The 23,356-nt window shown below is 39.5% G+C and overlaps 2 protein-coding genes across 4 annotated transcripts; one reads left to right on the top strand and one right to left on the bottom strand.

The window, feature by feature from the left end:
- The first annotated feature begins 812 nt into the window (after window positions 1-812).
- On the top strand, window positions 813-6,521 carry LOC106939513 (voltage-dependent L-type calcium channel subunit alpha-1D). Of its 2 annotated transcripts, XM_015021915.1 has the most exons (8): window positions 814-1,203; window positions 1,711-2,150; window positions 2,507-2,533; window positions 2,812-3,107; window positions 3,409-3,521; window positions 3,616-3,750; window positions 4,381-4,566; window positions 5,435-6,521. In XM_015021915.1, the coding sequence occupies exons 2-8, from the start codon at window positions 1,738-1,740 to the stop codon at window positions 5,714-5,716; spliced, it is 1,452 nt and encodes a 483-aa protein (XP_014877401.1). In that variant the 5' UTR covers window positions 814-1,203; window positions 1,711-1,737; the 3' UTR covers window positions 5,717-6,521. The 2 variants fall into 2 exon arrangements, with proteins under 2 accessions (XP_014877402.1, XP_014877401.1); XM_015021916.1 differs by lacking the exon at window positions 2,507-2,533 and having other exon boundaries at window positions 813-1,203.
- Window positions 6,522-7,864: 1,343 nt separating this feature from the next.
- On the bottom strand, window positions 7,865-23,334 carry chdh (choline dehydrogenase). Of its 2 annotated transcripts, XM_015021914.1 has the most exons (11): window positions 23,259-23,334; window positions 20,809-20,915; window positions 20,474-20,728; window positions 20,099-20,329; window positions 18,899-19,065; window positions 18,109-18,260; window positions 17,854-17,983; window positions 16,579-16,713; window positions 15,107-15,249; window positions 12,715-12,817; window positions 7,865-12,631 (listed from the first exon to the last, which is right to left on the bottom strand). In XM_015021914.1, exons 2-11 carry the CDS (start codon window positions 20,889-20,891, stop codon window positions 12,213-12,215), a joined length of 1,818 nt encoding a protein of 605 aa, XP_014877400.1. In that variant the 5' UTR covers window positions 20,892-20,915; window positions 23,259-23,334; the 3' UTR covers window positions 7,865-12,212. The 2 variants fall into 2 exon arrangements, with proteins under 2 accessions (XP_014877400.1, XP_014877399.1); XM_015021913.1 differs by lacking the exon at window positions 23,259-23,334 and having other exon boundaries at window positions 20,809-21,019.
- Between the last annotated feature and the right edge of the window lie 22 nt (window positions 23,335-23,356).

Genomic DNA, 23,356 nt, shown 5'->3' with positions numbered 1-23,356 from the left:
TTTTTATTTGCTTAATGATAAACTAAACGTGAACTACTTTAATTAAAATGACAAAACAGTAAATTTCTTTCAAATCTTTGTATAGCCGAAACATAAACAGTCGTGGATGTTTGCCTTATGATTATTATTATTATTATTATTATTATTATTTATTTATTTAATTTTTTTTTAAAAGGCATACAATTTTCTAAATTTTTTGATTTTCTTATTTAATAGTCTAGAAAAAATGCTTTTTAGTAACGCATAACTTTTTATGCTATCCTTAAAAGGAGAAAAGTAATAAAATCTTACAATTAAATTAGTTTATAAGGCTGTACTTTGGAAAAGTAATGCTGTGAATCCCTCAGATTAATTGATGGGGAAGGTGGTAATAACAATAAAGTATCTCAATGAATTTTAAGATTCTTTTGTTAACTTTTAAAGTTTTAAATGGGTTAGCCCCCCCTTATCTTCGGGACCTTTTAAATTTCCAGTCTGTGTCCAGAACTTTACGATCAAATAATCAGTTATTACTGACGGTTCCTCGGACTCGACTTAAGAGAAAAGGAGATCGAGCTTTTGCTGTAGCTGCTCCTGTCTTATGGAATAACTTACCTTTCCAGATTAGATCTGCCCACAGCCTGGATCATTTTAAATCACTTCTTAAAACTCATTTTTACTCTTTGGCATTTAATTGATGTATTGTTTTGTGCTCTGTTTTGTCATTTGTGTTGTCGTTCTTGTACAGCACTTTGGTGCAGTTTTATGCCTGTTTTAAAGTGCTATATAAATAAATTTGACATTGACAATGAATACATTGCCACATCTGAGGAAACAGGCAGTGTTTCCAAGTATCAACACTAAGTATTTTCCATGATGAACAAACACACCCACACAAGAATGTCTTTTTCCTGTTTTTGTCAAAGTAATTTTTGGCTTGTTACATCCTAAGCTTCTAAAGTGATTCTGTAAAGTCAGGTTTAACTTTTACATAACCTTAAAGTTATAGTACTCACCCCAACTATAAAGCTATTCCTTAGATTTAATTTAAATCCACGTTTTAGTCATTCATAATTCTCACACCTTAGAGTTGTTCTTACTTTGCAGGCCGGCTTGCGCACCCTTCATGACATTGGACCAGAAATTCGCCGAGCCATATCATGTGACCTACAGGAGGAGGGGCTTGTAGATGGAACGGGAGAGGAAGAAGAGGAGATTTATCGGGTAAAAAAAAAAAAAGAAAAGTTTATGTACTTCCATTTGCTTTTACTTTCTGCTTGTAGAAACAGTCCAAGTGCCAAAACAATCATCCAGTTGTTTTTCAAAGGTGCTTTATTCTGCAAGTGTGCATTTGCTTGAAGTCATTTTCACATTTAAAACATTAAATTGGGGGGCGTGGCCAACAGCACTAATTTGCATATGTATGACGTAAACCTAGAATAGCTCATTCCTAAAGAAGCTCAAACTGATTTCTCCTCATTTCTCCTCAGGATTTTTTTTGCAAAAAAATGTAATCAATATGTTTTGTGCAGCCCATATGCTAACTTGTTCAAGGAAGCATAATAGGTCTCCTTTAATGTTTTAATGTACACTTTGATTGTAAAAAAATAAGATGGTTGGTTGAGACTGTTCAAAATAGAAAAAGTTGATTAGTCAATTTATAATCATATAATCTGGTTTGTTGGTCTTTGTTTTTTTTTTTTTTTGTTAATGTCTGTTATCTTCTCAAAGCGCAACGGCGGCCTTTTTGGGAATCACATGAACCACGTTGGCATGGATCATCCCCAGCCCACTACCGTCACACAGCGCCCCCTACAGATCCTGCCCATCTACTGCACTCCCTCTGCCGCGCCCACTCAGATTTGCAGGAGAGCCAGCAGCAGCGACAAGGAAGGAGAGACGGAGATGAACTCCTCACCCATCCACTACAACCATCATCCTTCCCCTCATCTGTACGATTACCCTCACTGTAACTCCACCTCCCCTCAGTCCCCGATACCCTCCAACGCCAACCTCAACAACGCCAACGTGCCCTCGCTTCTCTTGATGTCCTCTGGGAGGCAGCAGAAGTGTTTATTGCAGAGGTGCCGCCCGTCTTCAGCAAGAAATAAGTCATCGACGTCTTACAGCAGGGGCCTGCATGACAAGCAGTGGAAGTCCCACTCCACAAGGTGGGTTACAGAAACCGCATCCCGTTTTAGTTGGCCTGCATTCACAGCTTCGGTTAAAATGGTAGCAGTCCAACATCATTGTTAAGTTTTATAAAACTACTATTTTGATCTCAACTGAAAAATACATCTAACAGGTCAAATATTATGACCATTTTATTCTGCAAAGTGAATTCTTCTGATCGTGCGATCGTCCAGGTACCTGCCAAAGACGGACTGCAGTTCCTGTGCAAAAATCCAGAATTGAATCTGTTGAAAAAAAATATAAAACTTTAAAATTTTCTCTTGTTTCCATTGCTCTGCTTATTCATCTCATTCATCTCTGCCTGAATCGCCTCATCCTTCATTACATGAATCAGGACGCGCTACTATGAGGCCTATATTAGGTATGTAACCAATGCAGCCACTGAAATGACATACAACTTACAACTTCACAGCTTTTGATGCCGAATCTGTTTTGGTTCAATTTGGAGTCGTGCTGATACAATCTCTCTCAATCTAGCCTCTTGTCCTACAGTGTTTGCTTTGTGCAGAGGGGCTGTAAGCCAGAGATAGATACTACTCTCTCGATAAAAGATTCTAAGAAGCATTAATCAAATGACAAACTGGAAATGGAATTTAAAATAACCAAAATTTCAATATGTCTGTGTGATTTTGCTGACAGGTCAAAAAATGGCGGAGCGCTTCACCCGACCATTCGCCGAGAGGAGCCAGGTGGCAGGGACAGCGATGAAGAGCGGGAGTCTGGGGAATACTTCAGCGGGGAGGAGTTTCACGAAGACGACATCATGCTTACCAAGGACAGGTTATCCAAGTCGGACTTCCACGACGCTGCAGACGGAGATTTGGACCGTTTCAGGGACGACTGCGAGTCCGAAGGTTACTGTGACGACGACAAGCAGCCGATATGCCAGGAGGATTGGCGGTCGCCCAGGAGATGGTTTTTGCCATCCCCCCAAGGTTCAGCTGCTCTCTCTTTCATGTTGCTTTTATCATTAAATTGCTTGAGTGACTGAATTTTTTTCAGATCTGCAAATACTGAAACGTTTGACTCAACATACCTTAATATTATTAAATTTATATATTTTAAAATAATTGATAGTAAATTGCAGTGCATATGCTATATTTGATTTGACTCTTCTGTGTATAAAATCTTGCTTGTTTCCTGTTTTTCATTTGACATTATAAAACAAATAATATGTTTCTTGAGTATCTCAGCCACAAAAACCCTGAGTCTGTTTCACTTCTTGCTTCCTCTAAGCCTGCAATACACCAACATTCAGCTTTGAGTGTCTTCGCAGAAGAAGTAGCATAGATGAAGCTCCTCCATCTCCGTCATGCACAGCTCTTCCACTGCACCTGATGCAGCAGCAGGTACGCCTGCGCCTGTAGCGTGAGGAGTTGGAAACGAGTGAAATGTGGCTGATGCCCCGACAGAAACCTGTTTTGTCTCCTCTCTCCCATTCAGGTGATGGCGGTAGCCGGTCTGGACGCCACCAGGATCCCACGTCTGTCTCCCACCAGGTCGCTACGCTCGTGGGCCACGCCTCCCGCCTCCCCCATCAGCCGTGACTGTGGCCCCTGCTACACTCCACTCATACAGGTCTGATCGACGCTGATCGACCGTCTGCATTGCTGTGGAAATGGAATGTTAAAATCGGGGACCCACACATGTCTAAAAAGTCTGGGACTTTTTCATCTCATACATGGGATTTCCTGCCAGCCTTGTGTCGTCCCTATTGCGTTCTGTGATTTGAGGTGGATGAGGCTGCCAGCATCTAGCTGCTAATGCACCCTTGCTAGCTAGCTAGCTTTTTTCTGTCTATTGTGAATTTTTGTATGGCGCAGCATGCAGTGTGAGAAGCACAAAAAGTGCTGCCAAGAGCCACAAACCCAGGAAATTCCACACTTTTTGCTACGCTTGATCAGTCCCTAGATTTATAGTTCTATTAGGTCTTAAATTTAAGATGGCATTAAAAAGGTCTTTAAAAGTCTTAGATTTGACATGCTAAAACCTGTGGATACCCTGAAAACAATGCCTTAAAAACAGCCAGGGAACTCATGAGTTTTAGAAATTTAAAATGTAACAAAAGCTCATCACTTCTTTATTCATACATTGAAACCAAATAATGTTATTAACTTATGTTTTTGGCTGTTGCTAAAAGAAAAACCCAATCCCTGCGGCCGTCTCGCGGTTTTCGTAAAGGCTAAAGTGTGTAGTGTGTGTGTGCAGGTGGACTGGCGCAGCACTGGCAGTGTGGGCAGCATCCCTGGGGCCGTGAAGAGGAGTTCTTGGTACACCGACTGCCAGGACGGCCTGCCCAGCCACAGCCACTCACCGTCACGGCTGCAGCTACCTGCAGAAAGCAGCTCACACTTCCTGCAAAACAGAGGCAGCGCTAGCAGTCTGGTGGAGGCTGTGAGTAAATCAGTAACTTAATGTTGCTCAGCTTCGGGGCAGGTCAGCAGGTGACTTGAAAACACACTTTCCCTTTAGTGAAGGACAGTGGTGGCAGCATCATGCCTTCCTTGAGTTGACTGAAAAATGGATGGAGCTAAATTCAGGACAATGCTAGAATAAAATCTGTCAGAGTCTAAAATGTGTCAGTCTGATCCACCTTCCAGCAGGACAGAAACCCTAAACATCCATCCAGATTGACAAAAGGCATGAAAGCATGTCCATGTGTTAGAACGGCCCGGTCAAGTCTCATACCTCCTTATAGGTAAATATTTACTTAAATAGCTGCAGTTCATTCATCCTCTTTCCAAACCCGTCCTACATTAGTGAGGTGTGTTGGGTCACCAGCCCATCCCAGGACATCAGCAGCTGTTTCTACCTTATTCGGGGGTTTTTTAATCAATTGCTGCTTCTAGATTATAAAATTGCTAAAAATGTCAATTTGGACCATGCAGTTATGAAAACTTACAGTTTTTTGTATCTACATCCTAAAGCAGAGTTACTGTCATTATCCTGTCATGGTTTAATCGTTACTGAAGGATAATTTATTACATAAAATGACAGAAATGGCTGCTGGTTCTTATGAGTTTCTCATCTTTGCATTCTGTCCATCCAACAATCAGCTGTCGTCCTCGGTAATCTTGACAATTCAGCCATTTAATTAGTTCCACCATTTTGGTTTGCCTTAGCTGCTTTCACACATTCTCGTCTTCTGATCTGATTTTATATATATATATATATATATATATATATATATATATATATATATATTTTATCTGTCTTTTAATATTATTATCACGATCTTCCTTTTCTCTCGCATCCCTCTCAGGTCCTGATCTCTGAAGGTCTCGGGAAATACGCCAGGGACCCCAAGTTTGTGACAGCGGCCAAACACGAGATCGCAGACGCCTGCGAGTTGACCATCGACGAGATGGAGAGCGCTGCCAGCAATCTGCTGAATGGCAGCATGGGTAACGACGAAGTGGCGGGGACGGAAAGCGTCGGCTCCGACTCGCCACACCAGAGGGACTACAGCGACGAGGAGCAGTACGTGGCCGTGAAGTGTGAGGAGGACCTAACGGACGAGATGATATGCATCACTTCTCTATAGCAGCGACTCACCGCAGACTCTGTCTAGTTTCATTGAACGTATGGGGAAGTCTCAGCAGGCCCTGCGGAGAACAGAAAATTAGGGATAAACGTGAGAGCAAAGTGCCTTGTTTTCTTTTGTCTGCTTAGTAGATTGCAGCTAAAGCAGACACATGGTTATAGAAAAACAAACAAAAAAAACTTGCTGTAATTGAAATCAGGAGACATGAATCTACACGCCAGCTTCCCAGAAGGCAGGCCAGCCGTTAAAAGTTATGTTGTATATCTTAACTGACATCAGTTGGACAAAACTTCAGATCTTCAGGATGACATAACTCGGCTTTAGTGAGGATTACACAAGGCCATAAATCACATAGTTTACTACATGAGGAGCCAACACAACAAAAACAAATGTGCCACCACTCACCACCTGCACATGCAAGCAGGCAAATGAATTAGACTTCTATTCTATTGCTGTGTAAATAGTTTTAGACGGCGGAGCGTTTCTAAATCTTTCTGCCTGGTTCACAGTTCAGATGTCAAAAACTGGTTTTCCAAGGATTCCTGCAATTAGTTGCATTTTATGTGGATGAAATGTGTGATTTTACCCCTCATTGGTCAGAACTGATGAAAACATATATTTTTGTTTGCTTATCTGAATTAGATGGAACCAAAGCAGGAGCAGCTGAGATGGTGCCTTGTGAAAGTCGCCACGCCTCTTTCACCTTTTCCATATTTGGTCACATTAGAGCCACATACCTCGGTGTAGTTTACTGTGATTTTACTAGATAGACTAACAAAACTGTGCTTATTTGGAAAAAGGAAGGGGAAAAAAATTGTTTTTGTCATTTACAAGTATTTTGTGCTTTCGATTTCCACCCCTTTTACATTGACACCCTAAATAAAATCAAGTAAAACAGGTTGCCTCCAGTTAATGGGTTGACCAATTGTGGAAAAAATTTATTTGTCAAGCAGTGTTAGGTGAAAATCAGTCAGGTTTATTTAAAATGAGATCTTATAATGACTAATGAACAGGTCAGAGTCAGGGCTCTGCCAACAGGCAGTAGAAACCGCAGGGTGGAAAAACAATCATGAGGTGGATCTGAATGTGAAACCGTCACATTAATTGACGGTTTCATTGAATGTGACGGTTTCATTGAATGTGAATGTTTGCGCAACTGAAAGTTATTCCTCTTGGGAAAAAAACTTTAGTGTGTCTGACAGAGACATAAAATCACGACGTGGACATCAAATGTTGCCATAATAATACAGTTATACCCACTAAATAAGCAGTGACTTAGATCAAAGCATATTAATGACCTAAATTTTCATGTTCAGAGTTGCTCCAGCTTGAGGTATCTTGCAGGTGAAGACAAAAGGCGTATTTCAGTTTCTATACGTACAAACTTGAAGTGAAGTGCAGCAGCTGTATTTACAACAGAAACAGAGTCTCCAGAATGTTGGTTTCATAGTTTTCATTCATTTTTATGCGTTACTTTACATAATATCCCTGTAGAACCTGTCAGTGGTTGTAATGTGACAAATTGTGAAAAGGTTTAAGGGGCATGTATGCTTTTGCTAAGGACTCTATATTAAAATCAAGCTGCTGAGGGTTAAAAGTTCAGGGTTAAACATTGTTCTCTTTTATTTTTTATTTGAAGAGGAAATTACATATCAATAATTAATGACTTTGTCCTCAGGCATATCCTTCCGCTGTATGTGCTTTCCTGCCCGACCTTTATGCTGATTGGTGTGGAAAGCCAAACAAAAATCATGAAACTTTCGCCATCTCCCATGTTCTAAAATATGCAATTTGTCAATTTCCCAGAAGTCATCCCAAAGGATGGAGTTGAGTTTATTATGAGAAAAGGTTTAAACGTAAACCATTTTACCAGATCTAGATCTTTTACTCTCACCTATTTTTAACCGGGAACAATTCAGGATCGCCTCCACGGTTGCAAAAGTTTCACTTCAACGCTGTTTCACACACTGTACTTTTTTTTTTTTTTTAAATAGGAGTCAGATTGTTGACGAGCTGTGAAATCAGGTGGAATAGCTCTCACATGCGATGAAGCACACGCATAACAAATCTGTCTCCGTGTTGAACATTTTCTGGGGGTGAGCACATCCGTCTATCTCAGCCCTGGCATGTTCTCTGTGAAGCTTTTTCCTAAAGACAGTTTCACATACAAACACATCTGTGAAGAGAGAAGAGAACCACACAGCTCCAGCGTGACGTGAGGCCAGCATGTTCCGCTACGCACTGCCAAACTATAATAACTTCAGGTCAATTTGCGGCTATCGGCTCTGGACTGTGGGATGGCAACGTGTGCAATCAAAGGGCTTCTTTACTGATACGACCAAAACAAAAAGGGATTGCGCAGCTACACACAGGAGACACATACACATACGTAAACAACAGGGACTTACGTATTTCATAACCACATTAAAATTGAAACTAATTTTAAAACTATTTGGGTGGATTAAGACATGATTTTTTTGTCTGATTGGATAGCAGTAATGGGGGAAAACAACAGAGACAGTTGAGATTAAAAAGTAATTTAACTAATATTTAGTGACCTCACCTGGTCCACATGTTTCAGTTAAATCTTCAGATGAAAGCAACACATGCAACAATGAACCTTAATGTTATTTATCTAACTAAGACTTTTATCGTGTTGCAAAAGTCAGAGTGAAACAAATAGGATGACATGTAGCTGTAATAACTTGTATTTCTGCATCTTCTTTTTAAGATCTTTCACAATCTTTATGAGTTTTGGCCACTCTCCATTACATGATTGATTAAGCCCATCAATATTTGCAGAAATCAAATTATGCAATAACTTCTATAAGGTCCTGAAAGCATTTCAATCAACTTGACTTCCGGACTTTGACTAATCCATTTATACTCATTGATTCATTGGAATCCTGATCGCCTCACTTTTTTTTATGGTGTTTATAACGTATTCAATTGTATTCAGAATAATCCAAGATTTAGCAGTGACTTAAGTATCCAAGTACTGAGGATACTTAAGTCACTGTTATTACCCTTATCCTGATAGTGGGGACATTTTAATGTTACCATTGAATATTAAAACATCTTTCTACAAAAAGACATTTTTAAAGGCAACTTTGCTTACCTAAGATACACTATTGAGTTATTTTAAGTACAAAAACAATCCCTTCTTGAATCATTAGTCAGAAACTACAACTTATTCATGATGTCTTTCATTTTTTAGGATTATGTTAACACATTCTTGAGCAGTACAGACAAGCAAACTGTTTGGAAAATTAAATATCGTCATGTGTCATTGCTCATCTGAGCTTGAACAGACGCAATAAGAGCTTAAAGACCGTAAGTCAGTTTGTCTTGAACCAACAGGAGAATAATCCTGACGTTAGCAGCTGTGTCTACCTTACTCAGCTTTTTTAATCAACTGCTGCTTCTAGAAATAACTTTATAATAAAACCAAAATATTAGCTGCCACAGTCCAATTGTCAAATGTCATCCACTTACAGAAGAAAACAATTTATAGTACAGGTGTCTGAATACGTCAACAATTTAGTTTTATCAGGAGATAAAGTGACAAAAAAACACCAGGCTTGGTTGTGCAACTCAGCTTTATTTTTTCTACTTCGCCACTGCTTTACAGAAGTCTGTAAAAGGTTGTAAAAAACAAACAACAATTTGTATAGTGTTTATAAGAACTAACTTGAAGATTTCTGCTTTCTACCTATTTGTGTATAAAACACTCTAAAAATTCTCTTTATCTACTTTGTAGCATAATAATTAGTACCTTCTAGATTTTGTACCAACAGAAGCAACATCCTTGTTTTGTACATTTGAATTTTTTGCCTGAAATGACGACGCACCTGCTGATTTTTGTAATAATTGCTGAATAAAGAAGACAAGGACAGGACGGCTTATTGACAATCAATGCAGAAAAAAAGTAAAATAAAGAAAAGCTTTGATATATTAACATAAAATGTCTTTTTCTGATTCACATGTTTATTCTTTCATAAAAAAAATGTAAAAAGTTGATTAATGTATCATTGCACAACAGTGCATTGTAGTGTAAACAATAGCTGTCACAGTACGCATTATTAAGAAAGAAACAATTTAACACAGTTAAAGGTCATTGTAGAAAGTAAGGTCCATTGTAGCTTATAATACGGATTAATTGACTTCATTCAATACTTAAGACATTAGTGAAGATATAAAAAATAATCAAATATGCATCAACTTCAATCGCAAATTCTTTCATACTAACACAGACGTAACAATATAATAATCTCAAAGGCACTATTTCTTTTATTATATTTATGTTATTTAAAAACCTTCATTTTCCTTATCACTCATTTATAAATTTTAACAAGATAATCATTCACAAAAACAATAAAAAGGATAGAGTTTATTTAACGTGTACTTGGGATTTTTTAAGTTTGTTAGTGTAGAAAAACAAGGTGTATTTTAACATAATTCGCCATGTTTGATATTTAGCTGTTAATATTACTGCATAGTTTGAAAACATCTTGGTTGAGCCTGAGCCACTTGGGAGCAAAAAAAAAAAACTACATAAAGGTTTACCGGTCAGTCGAGGTAAACCAACAATAACAAACACTCAACATGAATGTGCAGTTAAGTGCTCTGCATGTTGTGCAATGGTCCGGAGCAAGTCAAGGAGAACGGCTACTTTAAAGGGCAAATGTTGCATTTTAGATATTAGATATGAAAAGCATTAAATGGGTTTCTATTGTTTTCCAAAGTGGATCAGGAATGTCAAAACATTTTCCTGAAACACAAAAAGGACCTTTTGAGTCATGATCGGTAAAAGAGGCACAACCATTGTGGAAATCTCTCAAGGCAATCGAGGAAGGAAATATTTTTTTTCTGACCTGAAATAAAAATGTGGAATGGATGCGTTTGCACTTTTCGGAGACTCAGAAAAACGACGCAGTCGGCATTTTTGCTGCAGCGCGGGAAATGTGAGCGAACTGTACGGAAGCGAACAGCGTTCTCCTCATCCACGTAAAGCAGTTTCGACTTGTATGGCATAAATCTTCACTTTTTAACTTGAGCTTTGAGCTAAAGAGCTACACTTTCCTACTTTTGTCTTGGATGAATATTATGGCAAGCATTAATGCAACAGTTCTGTGCTCCAAAAGTATCAACAATACTACTCTTCTGCAGCATTCAGCTGCATTTTCTTCACTTTTTCTCCCCCTCCACATATATTTTTTAAATTTTGAAATGAAATGAACTATTAAGAGCAAAAAGAAGAACAGAGCCTTGAGGCCAAATTTGTTGTGAGCAAGTGGTATAAAAATACACTGAAATGAATTGAACACAATTGAGAAGGAAAATATGTAAAAATGGTATTTGCCCTTTAACTGCTTCTTTGCCCTAAAATGCAACATCTGCAACCTAGAAAAAAAAAACAAAAAAAACTCTTGCACGTTAGTGTAAACAGATCTGCTAGTGTTAGAGATTGAAAAAAGGCAGTTAATTTTGTTCGCAAAATCTTAAGTTGCTTCCTTTTTCACTTTTATATGTATTTTATTTATATTTTAAAGCTTTTGTTTTTTGGAGGGGTAAAAAAAAAAAGAAGATATCTTTATGACTTATGCCAGAAAACAGATGTTGTTCCAGCTTTTCTCAAATAAAAAATGCTGATGTAGGCAGCCTCGCAGGCCAATCTAATCGGCACTAATCTTTCTCTAAACACAAAAGCAACCGTGTGAGCACTCTGGCGAATGTCTAGCACTGAAAACATCCCTCTTTTGAGATAAGGTTAACTCGAACAGAAACTCGGCAGTGATTGGCTTCCTGTTCAACAGTGTGTAAACACATCTATTGAAATGAGCTGAACTGAACAGCTGCACATTTGCAGGAAGGAAGCTGATTGGTAGACAAGAGGAAAGACAGAACCTTTCACTTCAGCTGCAAGGTTCTGCAGCTAAAGTGCAGAGAGGCAGTAAATCATAATTAACGTGACGATAATATTTCAAGCTTAACCAACTGAGTCTGGTTTTTGTTTTGTTAGTGTTTCACATGTTGCTCTATAGTACTTTAACCTAAAACAATTCAAGCTGTGGATACAGTGAAGTTGAGATGAACCATGTTGTTGGTGCAAACAGCATTCCCCTTACGTCCTCATGCATTAGTAGATTTATACAAAAAAAAAACTGAGCAAGTGTTGACAAGGCTCTTCCAGGTACTGTTTAGATTCTGCAAAGAGCAATTTGCATTTACTGCGCAGCTGCTATGTGGCAGGCTGTAATAATGTCTACTTTTAGAGTGATGTTTGTAGTGTGCTTGTTCCAACAAGCACACTAAGACGTATCATGGAACTTCATGCTAAATCCTTCACTTCAACGCAAAGGGTTATTTGTGGAGTTGAAAAAGAGTGTAAGCGAATCATAGGTTAAACAAAACTAAGTCACATTTTTTGATTTTTGTTGATTAAATTCCCTGACGTTCCCACCTCAGAGGTCGTTTTGTTCACCGAATCGGCCGATCATCTCTGCGTTTCAAGCGTCGGGGGCCGGTACACGGGAACCCCGGGGTCCACCAGAGGAGGCCGACCTCTGATCACGTCAGCTGCCTTCTCTGCCATCATGATGGTCGGGGCGTTCAGGTTCCCGCTCACGATGCTGGGCATGATGGACGCGTCGACCACCCGCAGTCGCTCCAGACCCAGGACGCGCGCGCTCGAGTCCACCACCGCCGTCGGGTCGGAGGCGGAGCCCATTTTGCAGGTGCAGGACGGGTGGTAGGCGCTGTCGGCCTTCCGGCGGACGAAGGCGTCGATGTCAGCGTCCGACTGGACCTGGAGCCCGGGCTGGACCTCGGGGCCGCGGAACGGGTCGAAGGCACTCTGAGCGAAAATTTCTCTGGACAGTTTGACGCACTCCCTGAATTCCCACACATCGATATCTGCAAAGATCGGATAGAAAACACGCATGATTCTGTTTTATCTTCTGACCTACTTCAGTCAAGCAACCCTCTTCGGTTCTTACCAGTGGAGAGATAGTTTGGCTGGAGAATTGGGTGATCCATGGGATTGGGACTTTTCAGCTTCATCCAGCCGATGCTGGTGCTTCTCATTGGTCCAACATGAACCTAGGACATGAGAACAATCAATCTTAGGCAAATAAGTGCTTTTTAAATCACCTAACGACAATATAAAAAGAATGTAGCAGTGTAGAGTTAAAATAATTCTCACAGTACCTTCTACTGCACAATTCTTTAAGAGAAAAGTCACAAAGAAGTATGATATGAATACACTAATGTCAACAAAAATACTATTAATTTCATATAGGAAAGTTGTTCATAAAGCCCTTAAGAAAGTGTGTTTTGAGTAACCTTTGTCGGCCCTGTCCCCTGTCGAGAACAGATGGTTTTATTTTAGGAACAGCAACATTGTTGCACTTCTTGTCTGGCCTTAGATATTTTTATGCAATTTTTCTCAGAGAGGGAAATGTTGGCTCAGTGGTTCTCCATAAAACAAATGGATCTCCATTCCTTGGAATTGATTTGTCTTCTTCAATGATGTCATTACTATCAGCAGTGCGATGGTGCTGTCATCTAAGGACCGGAGAGTCAAACTCCACCCATATTACTGGTGTGTAACATTTGCCATGTCCCCCGGATCCAAAGTTTTTAAATCTCAGGTAGGGGCTGCTACTGAGACCCCGAAAGGCTTCAATGCCCCTGAATCGGTGCTGGTACCCTGCTAACAGCACACCTGCTAGCTTGCTGCCTTGGAGCCTGATGAGATGCAGACAAGCTCCCAAGTAATGTTACCACCAGGGAGACTTTATCACCTTTGAGCCAGACAAATGTTTTTCAGATTACATCTCTCTTGCTGCTTCTTCAAATGGTCTCGAGGAGTCAAGGGAGAGCCCCACCACTGACCACGCATTGTGACCTTTATGTTCTTTGCCTTCTTTACCCGAGAAGGCAGAGAACAACTGCTTCCTTTTTCTCTATTGCCTCTTAAACTTGGTGAAGCATGGATAACGTGCCCGACCAACTTTGTGCACAGCTGCAATCGTGTTGGCACCAATATCTGAGACAAGTTCTGTCTTATTCTTCAGTGATTCTTTTCAACTTGAAGCTATCTGGATTCCCACTTGTGTCTAAATATAAGCAACTTAGACAGCTTTTTTTCTTTTTTTTTTTTACTTTTGAGCAACATACAAGATAAGAGTTTTTTTTTCTCACAAGGAAACTATACTAGTAGGATTATTTTCACAGAGATGTGTCTTCAAGTGTCTTCAATGAACTCTTGAAACCGTTCTGTTGAGAGAGCTTGTAGGTCCTTCAAGATCATCGCAGCAAAACTCTTCATGAATATTTAGACAAAATAACAAAAATATCAGGATACCGTTGTCTGTAACTGTATGTAGCCTCAATAGGTAGACCTATTTTTCCTTAAATTAACACAAAAGGATGACCATATTCATCCTATATTCGTATTTCAAGTTTGTAGGACATACAATTATTGCTGAGTTCCAGTATGATTTTATTCGGCTGCCTGAATAGATGGTAATAGTTTAATCAGTCTGCATCTCTGATCAAATTTAACAATGTTTTCTGTAGTTTGGAGTTCACTAGAAGGTGAACTGCTTTGATGTGTTTATGTAAATTTGTGATGTTACCACAGTGATAAATTCTCTCCTCTGCAAAGCAGGGAGGGCGAGGAGCAAAGTGAGCCCTCGAGGAGCCGAGGGGCGTGGGAGGAGCCGCCGTCTGCTCTGACAGTGTTGGAGAGAAGCTGCACTTATAAGGAAATTACACAGATTGCATTTGAAAGAGAGCAGATGTTTTTAGTATAAACATCACAAAGGTATGATGTTTATACTAAACATCATATTTTAGTATATGAATCATATTAAAGACTTAAGCTCTTGATCTTTGGCATTGGCATTTGGCATGAACTCTGGGGAAATTTCAGCAATTTGCAGGACATTTGGAAGAGACACTGTGACAGCGGTATCGACCCAATACCAATGTTCACCTTGGTACCTATTTGAATCAATGCGCCCAGCCCTACTTAAACAACTTCATCCATTTTAGGTAGATATTGTTTTTTCTTTTGTAGATCTCCTCTTAAATGGTTTATGTGCAGGGAAAGACGGAGTTAATCCGCAGCTATTTTCCCTTTGTGTAAAGCTCTTATTTCCTGGCAGGTGCAATTCTCTGGAAGAGAGAATCAGTTCCAAAGAAATTTCTCTGAAGAGCCAGGTTTGTGATTTAAATGTGACTTTCCATGGAACAGTAAAGGGAACTCTCAACCTCTTGTTAGCATACAAAGTTTATTAATAGCAGTCTAAATAAAAGTAGTGAATAAAATAAAAGTAGTGAATAAATTAAAAAAGAAAAGAGCATATTTGTCATTTGTTGCACCTGATACGCTTCTATCTTTGAAGAAACCCGGCCATGGTCAATAACTTGTGAAGGCAGGAAATGAAACTGAATGTCGGGGTGTGTGACGTGAGGTCGACTGCGTATAAATCCGCCGCTTTCCAAGTGGGCTGTAGCTCCGTAGCCTGAGGGAAGAAGGTTGAGAAAAGTAAAGTGACCATAAAAAAAAAACAAACAAAAAAAAAAACCCACAATCACAAAGCTGATAAAAAAAGCAAGTCTGCCAACTATATGTCTGGCATGCTCAACTAATCTTCCTAGTTGCCAAACCACCGGGTGGTTTCCTGCAGTAATCACTTGTCAATCAGTGTATTTCTTCACTGCGGAGAACATTTCACAGAGTCCTGAGGCAAATTCTACAAATTGCATTGAAAAACATTGAAACATTGAAAAAAAAATACCTATAGGGTATATATGTGTCTTAGTTTTAATTAATTTATTTATTTTTTCATTTTGTAAAAAAAAGAAAAGAAAAAAAAAATTAGGTAAAATAACAAAACTATTATTATGTTGGGAAACACCATACAGCAACGTTTCCCAACCCTGGTCCTCAAGGCAACACTGCCCTGCATAATTTAGGTGCTTCTCTGCTTCAGCACGCCTAGTTTCAGTTGGAGGCTAATTTAGGCTTTTGATAAACTTAACATCTGAGTCAGGGTTTGTTTCAAGCAGGGACACATCTGAAACAGATGGGACAGTGTGCCTTGAGGACCCGGGTTGGGAAACACGTCTATAAAATAGGTACATTTTAGAGGATTATTATGCATGTATTTCTGCAGGCCATTGGAAATTCCTCGAAACACAAAAGCACAAAGTAGTGCGCCATGCTAAAGTGGAAAGAAAATGACAAAATGATGAAGCAGAACTTTTCAAAACCATTTACAAATAGAAGTTTGAAATGTGTGACCTACATTTGTTTTCACCAGGTCTGGGCTGAAGAACAATACGAGCATTTCATCCCAGTTGTTATCAATAACTATTGATTAGTTTTTTTTTATTTTAAATAATTAAAATACTGCCAATAAGAATGTTGTTTTATCCATAATTTCCTCTCAAGCGGCTGAGCTGTTTGCTCTCCTCGTTGTTTATTTCTATATGAGGCACGGTGGTGAAACATGAATCTGCTGATGCACAAGTCACAGTAGAGGTTTGCCACAAGCCATATGGAAAACCCAGAAACGCAATCTGGAAACACGAAGTAGAAACGTAATTTTCAGCCAACATGGAAGGAAGAGAAAGCAAATGCACATCGTTTTTCAGATTCTGATCAGCACAAAATGCAAAATGCTAAAAACCGTGCATCATTTTAATTCCACTTCAGCATTAAGAACTATTTGGGTTTCGTCTAACATACGACTGCAATAAAGTGCATCAACGTTTTGCGTAATCGTAATGTGACAAAACAGTAAAAACGTCAGGCGGTATAAATACGTTTGCGAGGTGAATTTGGTTACCGGTAAAAAGAGTGAGCCACTCGAGGCCAATCTTGATCATGTGGAAAGGTTTCTGCGCCTTGTACAAGGTGATGGGCTGAGTGCACTGCTGCTGGACGTACAGCTCCAAGTGGTCCTGCAGATTATTGCCAACGCCTGAACAACAGAGTGAAGAAGACAGAAGCTTTTGTTCAGTTTAATTTGAATCTAATTAAAAAATACTTCAATAAATATAACTTTATTACATTTTTGCTGAAAGTCAGAATATCAGAATATGCAAGTCTGTTCAAAGAGTTATTATGCAGTTGACAGTGATGACAGTGGAGAGGATTCTCAGTAGTGGTTTGTATTGCGGTGAATCTGAAGAAGCTTCTTATTCATTTATAATACATTCATTTAAAGCATTCTGAGCATTTCCGGAGTTGGCAGGAAGTCTGAGGTAGCCTGGTAAAAACTAGGCCCGTTGTTCTACGCTACTTGCTTTGTACAGAGAGTCTGGGGTCTGGACTGTTGAGAAGCGATTGCTTCCCGTTTTAAATTTCCAACAGCTAATGTTTTCCCGTGGCGTATGAAATACGCCAGTTCAAGGCCATGAAGCTTACCGGAAATTGTCAGCGCTGTAAACAACCGTCCTCCGCTACGAAGAGAGAGTGCCGATCCAAACGAGACGACTGTTAATGTTAATTCAATATGTGGAAGCGAGGCCATCGCAGAATGTCTCCGCTGCCACTTAAAAACTACAGGCAGAGTACAATTCTGAAACAGCGCAGAAAATCAACGTCATCGTTCACAACTTCTCCTTCTGTTCCCTGATTGGTCTGGTACAACATCTAGCAGAGGGAATCCAAGCGAGTGAGAGAAAGCGCACACTGTGATGTAAGCGACATCTTTTTTTGATGCACGGGGAGGAAAAGGCCAGGCTAAGTCGGAGGTGTACACAGTGAAAATGAATGGTGAGAGTACAATCCCCTGTGGTGCTCCTGTGATTCTGACTTCATCAAACAAAACATTTTAGTCTCCTACTCTGTAGATTCTTTGTAAGGTAAACGTCAATCCAAGTAGTTGTTGAGCCACCTACTTGGAAAAAAAACTTCTATTAGAAAAAGAGAAAGAAAACAAAATGTTTGGGAAGTTAAGGTGGTTGTGTAACAGCTGCCTCCTTCAGCAGTTCCAGAACCAGCAACCAAGGCACGAAAAGGTCAAACAGTGACTCAAAATCCTACACGCAATAAGATCTAATCTCCAGCAGACAATGCATCCGTCTCAATGTCAACAGAGTCTTTAAACTTCACGCACCTGGCAAGTGCTGAATGACAGGAATACCGAGGGCCTTCAGTTCCTCCGCATTTCCCACACCAGACAGCATGAGAAGCTGAGGGGAATTGATGGCTCCTCCGCTCAAGATCACTTCTTTATCTGCAAACACCTGAACAATAATGGGAGCTGTTGTAAAGAGGAAAGTCATGAAAAATGGTAACAATGACTTAAAAAAAAACATCTTTAATCTTTTTTTTAATCTACTGTAATACGTGACATAGTCGTGCTTCTTACTCTCTTTTTCTCTCCGTTCTGTACATACTCCACCCCCACAGCACGGTTCCCATCAAACAAGATCTTGGTGGTCATGCAGTGCACCTCTGTCTTCAGATTGGGCCGACCCAGTGCAGGTCTGAGGTAGGCGCTGGCAGAGCTCCATCTCTTCCCTGGAAACATGCATTCATTCGGACAAGATTTATTTGTGCAGTAAAATCCTGGGGATTAGTGCTATCTATGTTTTACACCCAGCTCAGCGCTCCATGTTTGAGAAGGTACAATCCCCAGTTCTAAAGATTTTGCTTTAACTCAGGATTAGAAGTTTGGTTTTCAGTTGTGGCCAATTTACTGATATTTTCTAACATTTCAATTAAAGCAAATTAAAGCAAATTAGCAATTAAAGCAAAACATACAAAGGATGAAATATAGGATCATATTTAACATTTGAATTTGGTTATCAAAAAATCATGAGGTTTTTTTTTTCTCACTGCGTACACATTATTTCAGCATTTCAATTCAGTTTTCTGATGATCTTGAAGGTTTTCACAGCATTTATAATCTCGTTAGAAATGGCAAGTTTTCCTTCCTACTAATGTGCTAAAGGACTACATAAGCACCATATTGGATTGAATGTTCAGACATTTTGGGTGATTATTAAATAATCAAGCATCCGTAATAAAATTACAAGAAATATAGTTATTAGGCTCATTGGTTAGTTAATTAATGTAGCTTCTGTATTAAGCCTAACCTGATCTCAGTGCCACCAATGCAGTCAAACCTCAAGTGTTTTCCTCTCTGTTTCTGTTACCTTGGTAGATGGTCATGTCCATCCAGCCAACGCCTTCCTGCTGGTATCCATTCATGTCATCAGTGAAGGGGTATCCTGCCTGCTGGCCTGCGTCGATAAAAGCCTTGTGCAGGGGATGGTTGGTCTTTCCTCTGGACACGTGAAGAGGTCCGCTGCCACCTCTGTACCTGCAATACAAAGATGGAAAAAAAACACACAATGTTACAATATTTCACAAATGCTTAGTAGGTTTCAAACTCCAGCAGGAAGTGTGGGATTATCATATAAGCACCTCTGCTGCAACGTGTTCATTAATGCTAGACAATTGTCTTATTAATGTTGATAATAACAAAGCTACTTAGCATGTGTTATGTATGAAGATTGAATGAAGATTCACTCACCTCGGAATGATAATTGCTTTAAGTTGGACATATTTACTAATTAGTTAAATTGATAGTTTATGCACAGTCCTGGGTCGTTCTATGACTGGGAGTAAAGGCCTGTGATTTCAGCCAAAGAGAGTCAGGTGAATATTAAGAAAAGAATAACTAGACCAAACTGTGACATCACAAAAAATAGCCTAGTCAGTCCACACTAAACGCTTTATCTCAAGAATAAAGGGCGCATCATAAACAACACACATAGTTCTTCAGACAGGACAAGACCTGTTGCTTCAGAAAGTGTCTCACATTTCCTCTCATTTGCTCCCCCGTAAAGCTGATTTTCAGACACACCAGCACAGGTGGCAACAGTGTGACTGCAGCTTAAACATGCAGCGTCTGGAATAAAATGTGAATCGTGATAAAACATGAAGCGGAGTTTCAAGTTTATAATCCTAGAAAACTGGTAGCATTGTTCAGACTATTTTCCCATTGCTGGTTCTATGACAGCAAAGATAAATGTTCAATTAATGTCTGCCAATTACGAATAAACACTATTATTTCATACTGTCTACTAGCACAGCTCCAATTCTTGATGTGACCTATGTAGTGGAGTCGTCTTTTTGATGAAGGGTAAGTTTTATTTTTAAAGTGGTCTCATGTTTGTGTGGCATTGATTGCGTAAGGGTAAAGATTTGTAGCCAATAAACGAAAAAAAGATGGATTTTTTTTAAATGCATTGTCACTTTGTGATAAAAGATCATATCGCCCATCCTTAGATTCTATCAAACTTATGCAAATAAAAAGTAATTTACAAAATAAATAAAGCCATTTGAACTACCTGTTTTCTCCCAGTTCATGGCACTGAGCTTTTCTGAAGTAAGGCAGACAATGCTCATAGTCCCATCCCTCTGCACCCTCTCTCTGCCAGCGGTTGTAGTCCTCTGCGTGCCCACGGATGTAAACCATGGCATTAAGTGAGGAGGACCCTCCCCAGACTCGGCCCCTGGGCCAGTACAGCACCCTGTTGTCCATGTGGGCCTGAGGTAGCGTGTGGTAGAACCAGTTATATCTGAGGAGGAGTGAAAAGAAACGCAGCAGCAGGACAATTAAAAGAAAATTCTGAGCTCTGAATTATTATCAGAACAAACGTTTTTCAGTCACTGGCGTAATCTGAGGATGATTTATTGCTTAAATTTAGACTCAATCACTGTACTTGTCATCACAGAGGTTGTAGGTCAGCGCGGCTGGCATGTGGATCTTCCACGAGAGTCGGGAGCTTCCCAGCCACTTGTCCTTGGGTCCGGCCTCCAACAGACACACGGACTCCTGGGCGTCTTCTGTCAGGCGATTGGCGAGGACACAACCTGCTGACCCTGCCCCAACAACCACGTAGCTATAGGACGGGGTTTTCTGATTGGCTGCAGGTGAGGATGAAGCGTTCCGGTGAGAAGCTGAGGTAGTGAAACATCTGCAATACAGCAGGAGAGGTTAAAAAGAAAGTCCCGCATGTGTGGCCTTTTCTTTTGAAAAAGTGCATCAAGAAAGCACCTGCCGTCCTTCATGAATCTTCTCCACGTTCCTGTCGCAAGTCTCCGGGCTCCTGCTTGGCCCATCACGGCCAAAGACGACATTTTGGGGGACGCTTCCTTTATGAACTGCACATCACAATGATGATTATTTAGCAGAGGACACGAGGAGAGTGTAAAACTGAAACAGAGTTGAAACACGGGGCGAGGGTTTCTTCAAGTACAGACCTGCCATATGAAAAAATCAAATGAAGCATATAGGTTTTTTCCCAACAGTCAGCATTAGTCAGACGTTAATGAATTCACTTATTATCTCTTTAATGCCTATACCTATTGTTCTATTATGATTTGTTACTAATGCTGAGTAATGGATTTATCACTGTGGTTCTCTTTAAGTCGTCATTCAACCTTTTCTGTCAAACAAGTACAGACAATTATTTCACCATTTCTGATACTGTGTTGCAAACAGGCTTACTCTGCACTAAAATTTACAACACCTGCAATAAACTGTCTGGTCTTGCAAATATTTAATTGCAGAATGAAGTTGCCAGGTCTGCTTGTTCCAAGGAGCTTAAAGCAAATAAATACAGAAGCGTGTTATGCAGTTTTGGACATGTTTCAAGTACAGTAGCTGCCTCCAGTAGATTGTGTAAGCCTCCAACACACCTCCAGTTAGTTTTTACTTATTCTGCCATTAAGGAAAAGAAAATTAGACTTTGACGTCTTGTAGGATTACTCTGTGTGGGTCTGGGCTTTTCAGTTTCTGTAGAAGTAACATAACAATGTCAGAATTTACAGGAAATATAGTGCAATTATTAATCAAATAACTGCACTTTGAGTGAGCTGATCATACAGGCTTTCAAACACAGGAAAACCACTGCTATTTTGACCAATGAATGTACATTGGTTAAATGATACGTAATGGGAGTACTTTTCCATTATGCAACATTTTTAAAACCCAATGGTTTCACATGTTTGACGTAAGGGCTAGCTTTAGGTGCATAACTCCCTTATCAGCAAATTTTAGTGTTATCAGACGTGGTCATAGATGTGAGGTGAATTTTAAAGTGCTACTTCAAAACTCAGCTACTCAACATAGTATCCAAGTTGCATTCATTGTTTTTTGTTTGCATTAATTTTCATCAGATGTGATGCAAAAGAACGTCAATATGAAGGCATAACACTATTATAAATGCTTCCCTTTACGATCAAATTTCACCACATTTGATTTTTCTTAAGGTCGGCTGACTGACTGAGTCCGTTTTTTTTTTGTTTTTTTTTCTAAATAGTCAAACTTTAAAGGTGCAAAAGGTGCTGCAGCTTCTTTGGGTGATTTAAAAGTTTAGAATGAAAATAAAAAGACACTTAAAAGATCATTCCTCAAAAAGTACCAAAGCAAGTCTTGATTAAATTCAAATGTAATGTCTATGCCTTTGGTTAAATTTAGATCAATCTGTTGTAGAAGCATATTTGAGCCATTTATAAATATCCTAATTCAATTCCCATTTCAATAGTAGACATCATTTTGACTGAAAATCCTAGAAGCTGTTAAGTTTTGATGTATTTAATAAACATTTTTGATGGTTCAGTGCATGATCTGCTGATCACCAATCAATGTAAAATTGGAAGATTCAAGTCGGAGCATCTCTAGCAGTTCCTCTTCTATGATATACAATATAAACAACATTCACCACAAGTTCAGTGCAAGTTAAATAACTGACCAAGGGTTATTTTTTGTTTGTCTTTTTAATAGAAGCACATAATTAATGTGACAATTGTAACTGCATAAGTTCAATGCATTGTGCTAAGAACCTCTTTTATTTAGTATGCGCAGACATGTTCCTCTGTTCAGACATGGCAACACAGACCGACTGCTTCTATTTACAGCGTTTAGTTCAAAGGTGGCGGTGAAACGCGGATCAGGACAGTTACTGAGAACTGTGTGCTTTATTATAAAAACTGGTTATTTTACACTCAATGACAGCACGCTAGCTCCACTGATAACACGAATGTGCAAAAACATTTCTGTACTAAGATTCAAACACTACTGCTTAAAGTTTCCATTATCTATTTTTGCTCCTAAAGGCTACTTTCACGACACTTATCAGTCGTTAGTCCTAAATAATCGATGGGTCTGCATCATGTATTTGATAAACGCACATTTTTTAAGGTTTTAAACCATTTTGAATATCGACGAAAATGCTCTAAAATATTGAGCAGTGTCTAAAGTACTGGTGACTGCATCATCGTGACAGTTTTACAGATTAAACTCCTAATTTGCTTAGAAAAACTGTGAAACAGCTAGTTAGCTGCTTCTGCTCGATGTTAAGGGAAAACCGCTGCATGTGAATTCAGAAACTACGTTTAATCAAGATGAAACCGAGTCAGAGGCGTTTCCTACCAACCTACATAAAAACGCATCACTGTGTGTCATGCTAAGAAGCTTTTTTTCATGTGTGTTTTACCCCTTACCTTAGCTCTCGACTGTCGCTCATGNGAAAAAAACACAACAAATGTGAGTGGGCGTGGTTAAGTCTGCTGGTTTTTCTCTTGTTCTGCACAGTTTTGTC

Source organism: Poecilia latipinna, unplaced genomic scaffold (assembly GCF_001443285.1).
Source record: "Poecilia latipinna isolate Pla-1442-1.1 unplaced genomic scaffold, P_latipinna-1.0 Scaffold2896, whole genome shotgun sequence".
Taxonomy (NCBI): domain Eukaryota; kingdom Metazoa; phylum Chordata; class Actinopteri; order Cyprinodontiformes; family Poeciliidae; genus Poecilia; species Poecilia latipinna.
The sequence above is the reverse complement of the archived record's forward strand: the minus strand, read 5'-3'. Positions and strand labels throughout refer to the sequence as shown.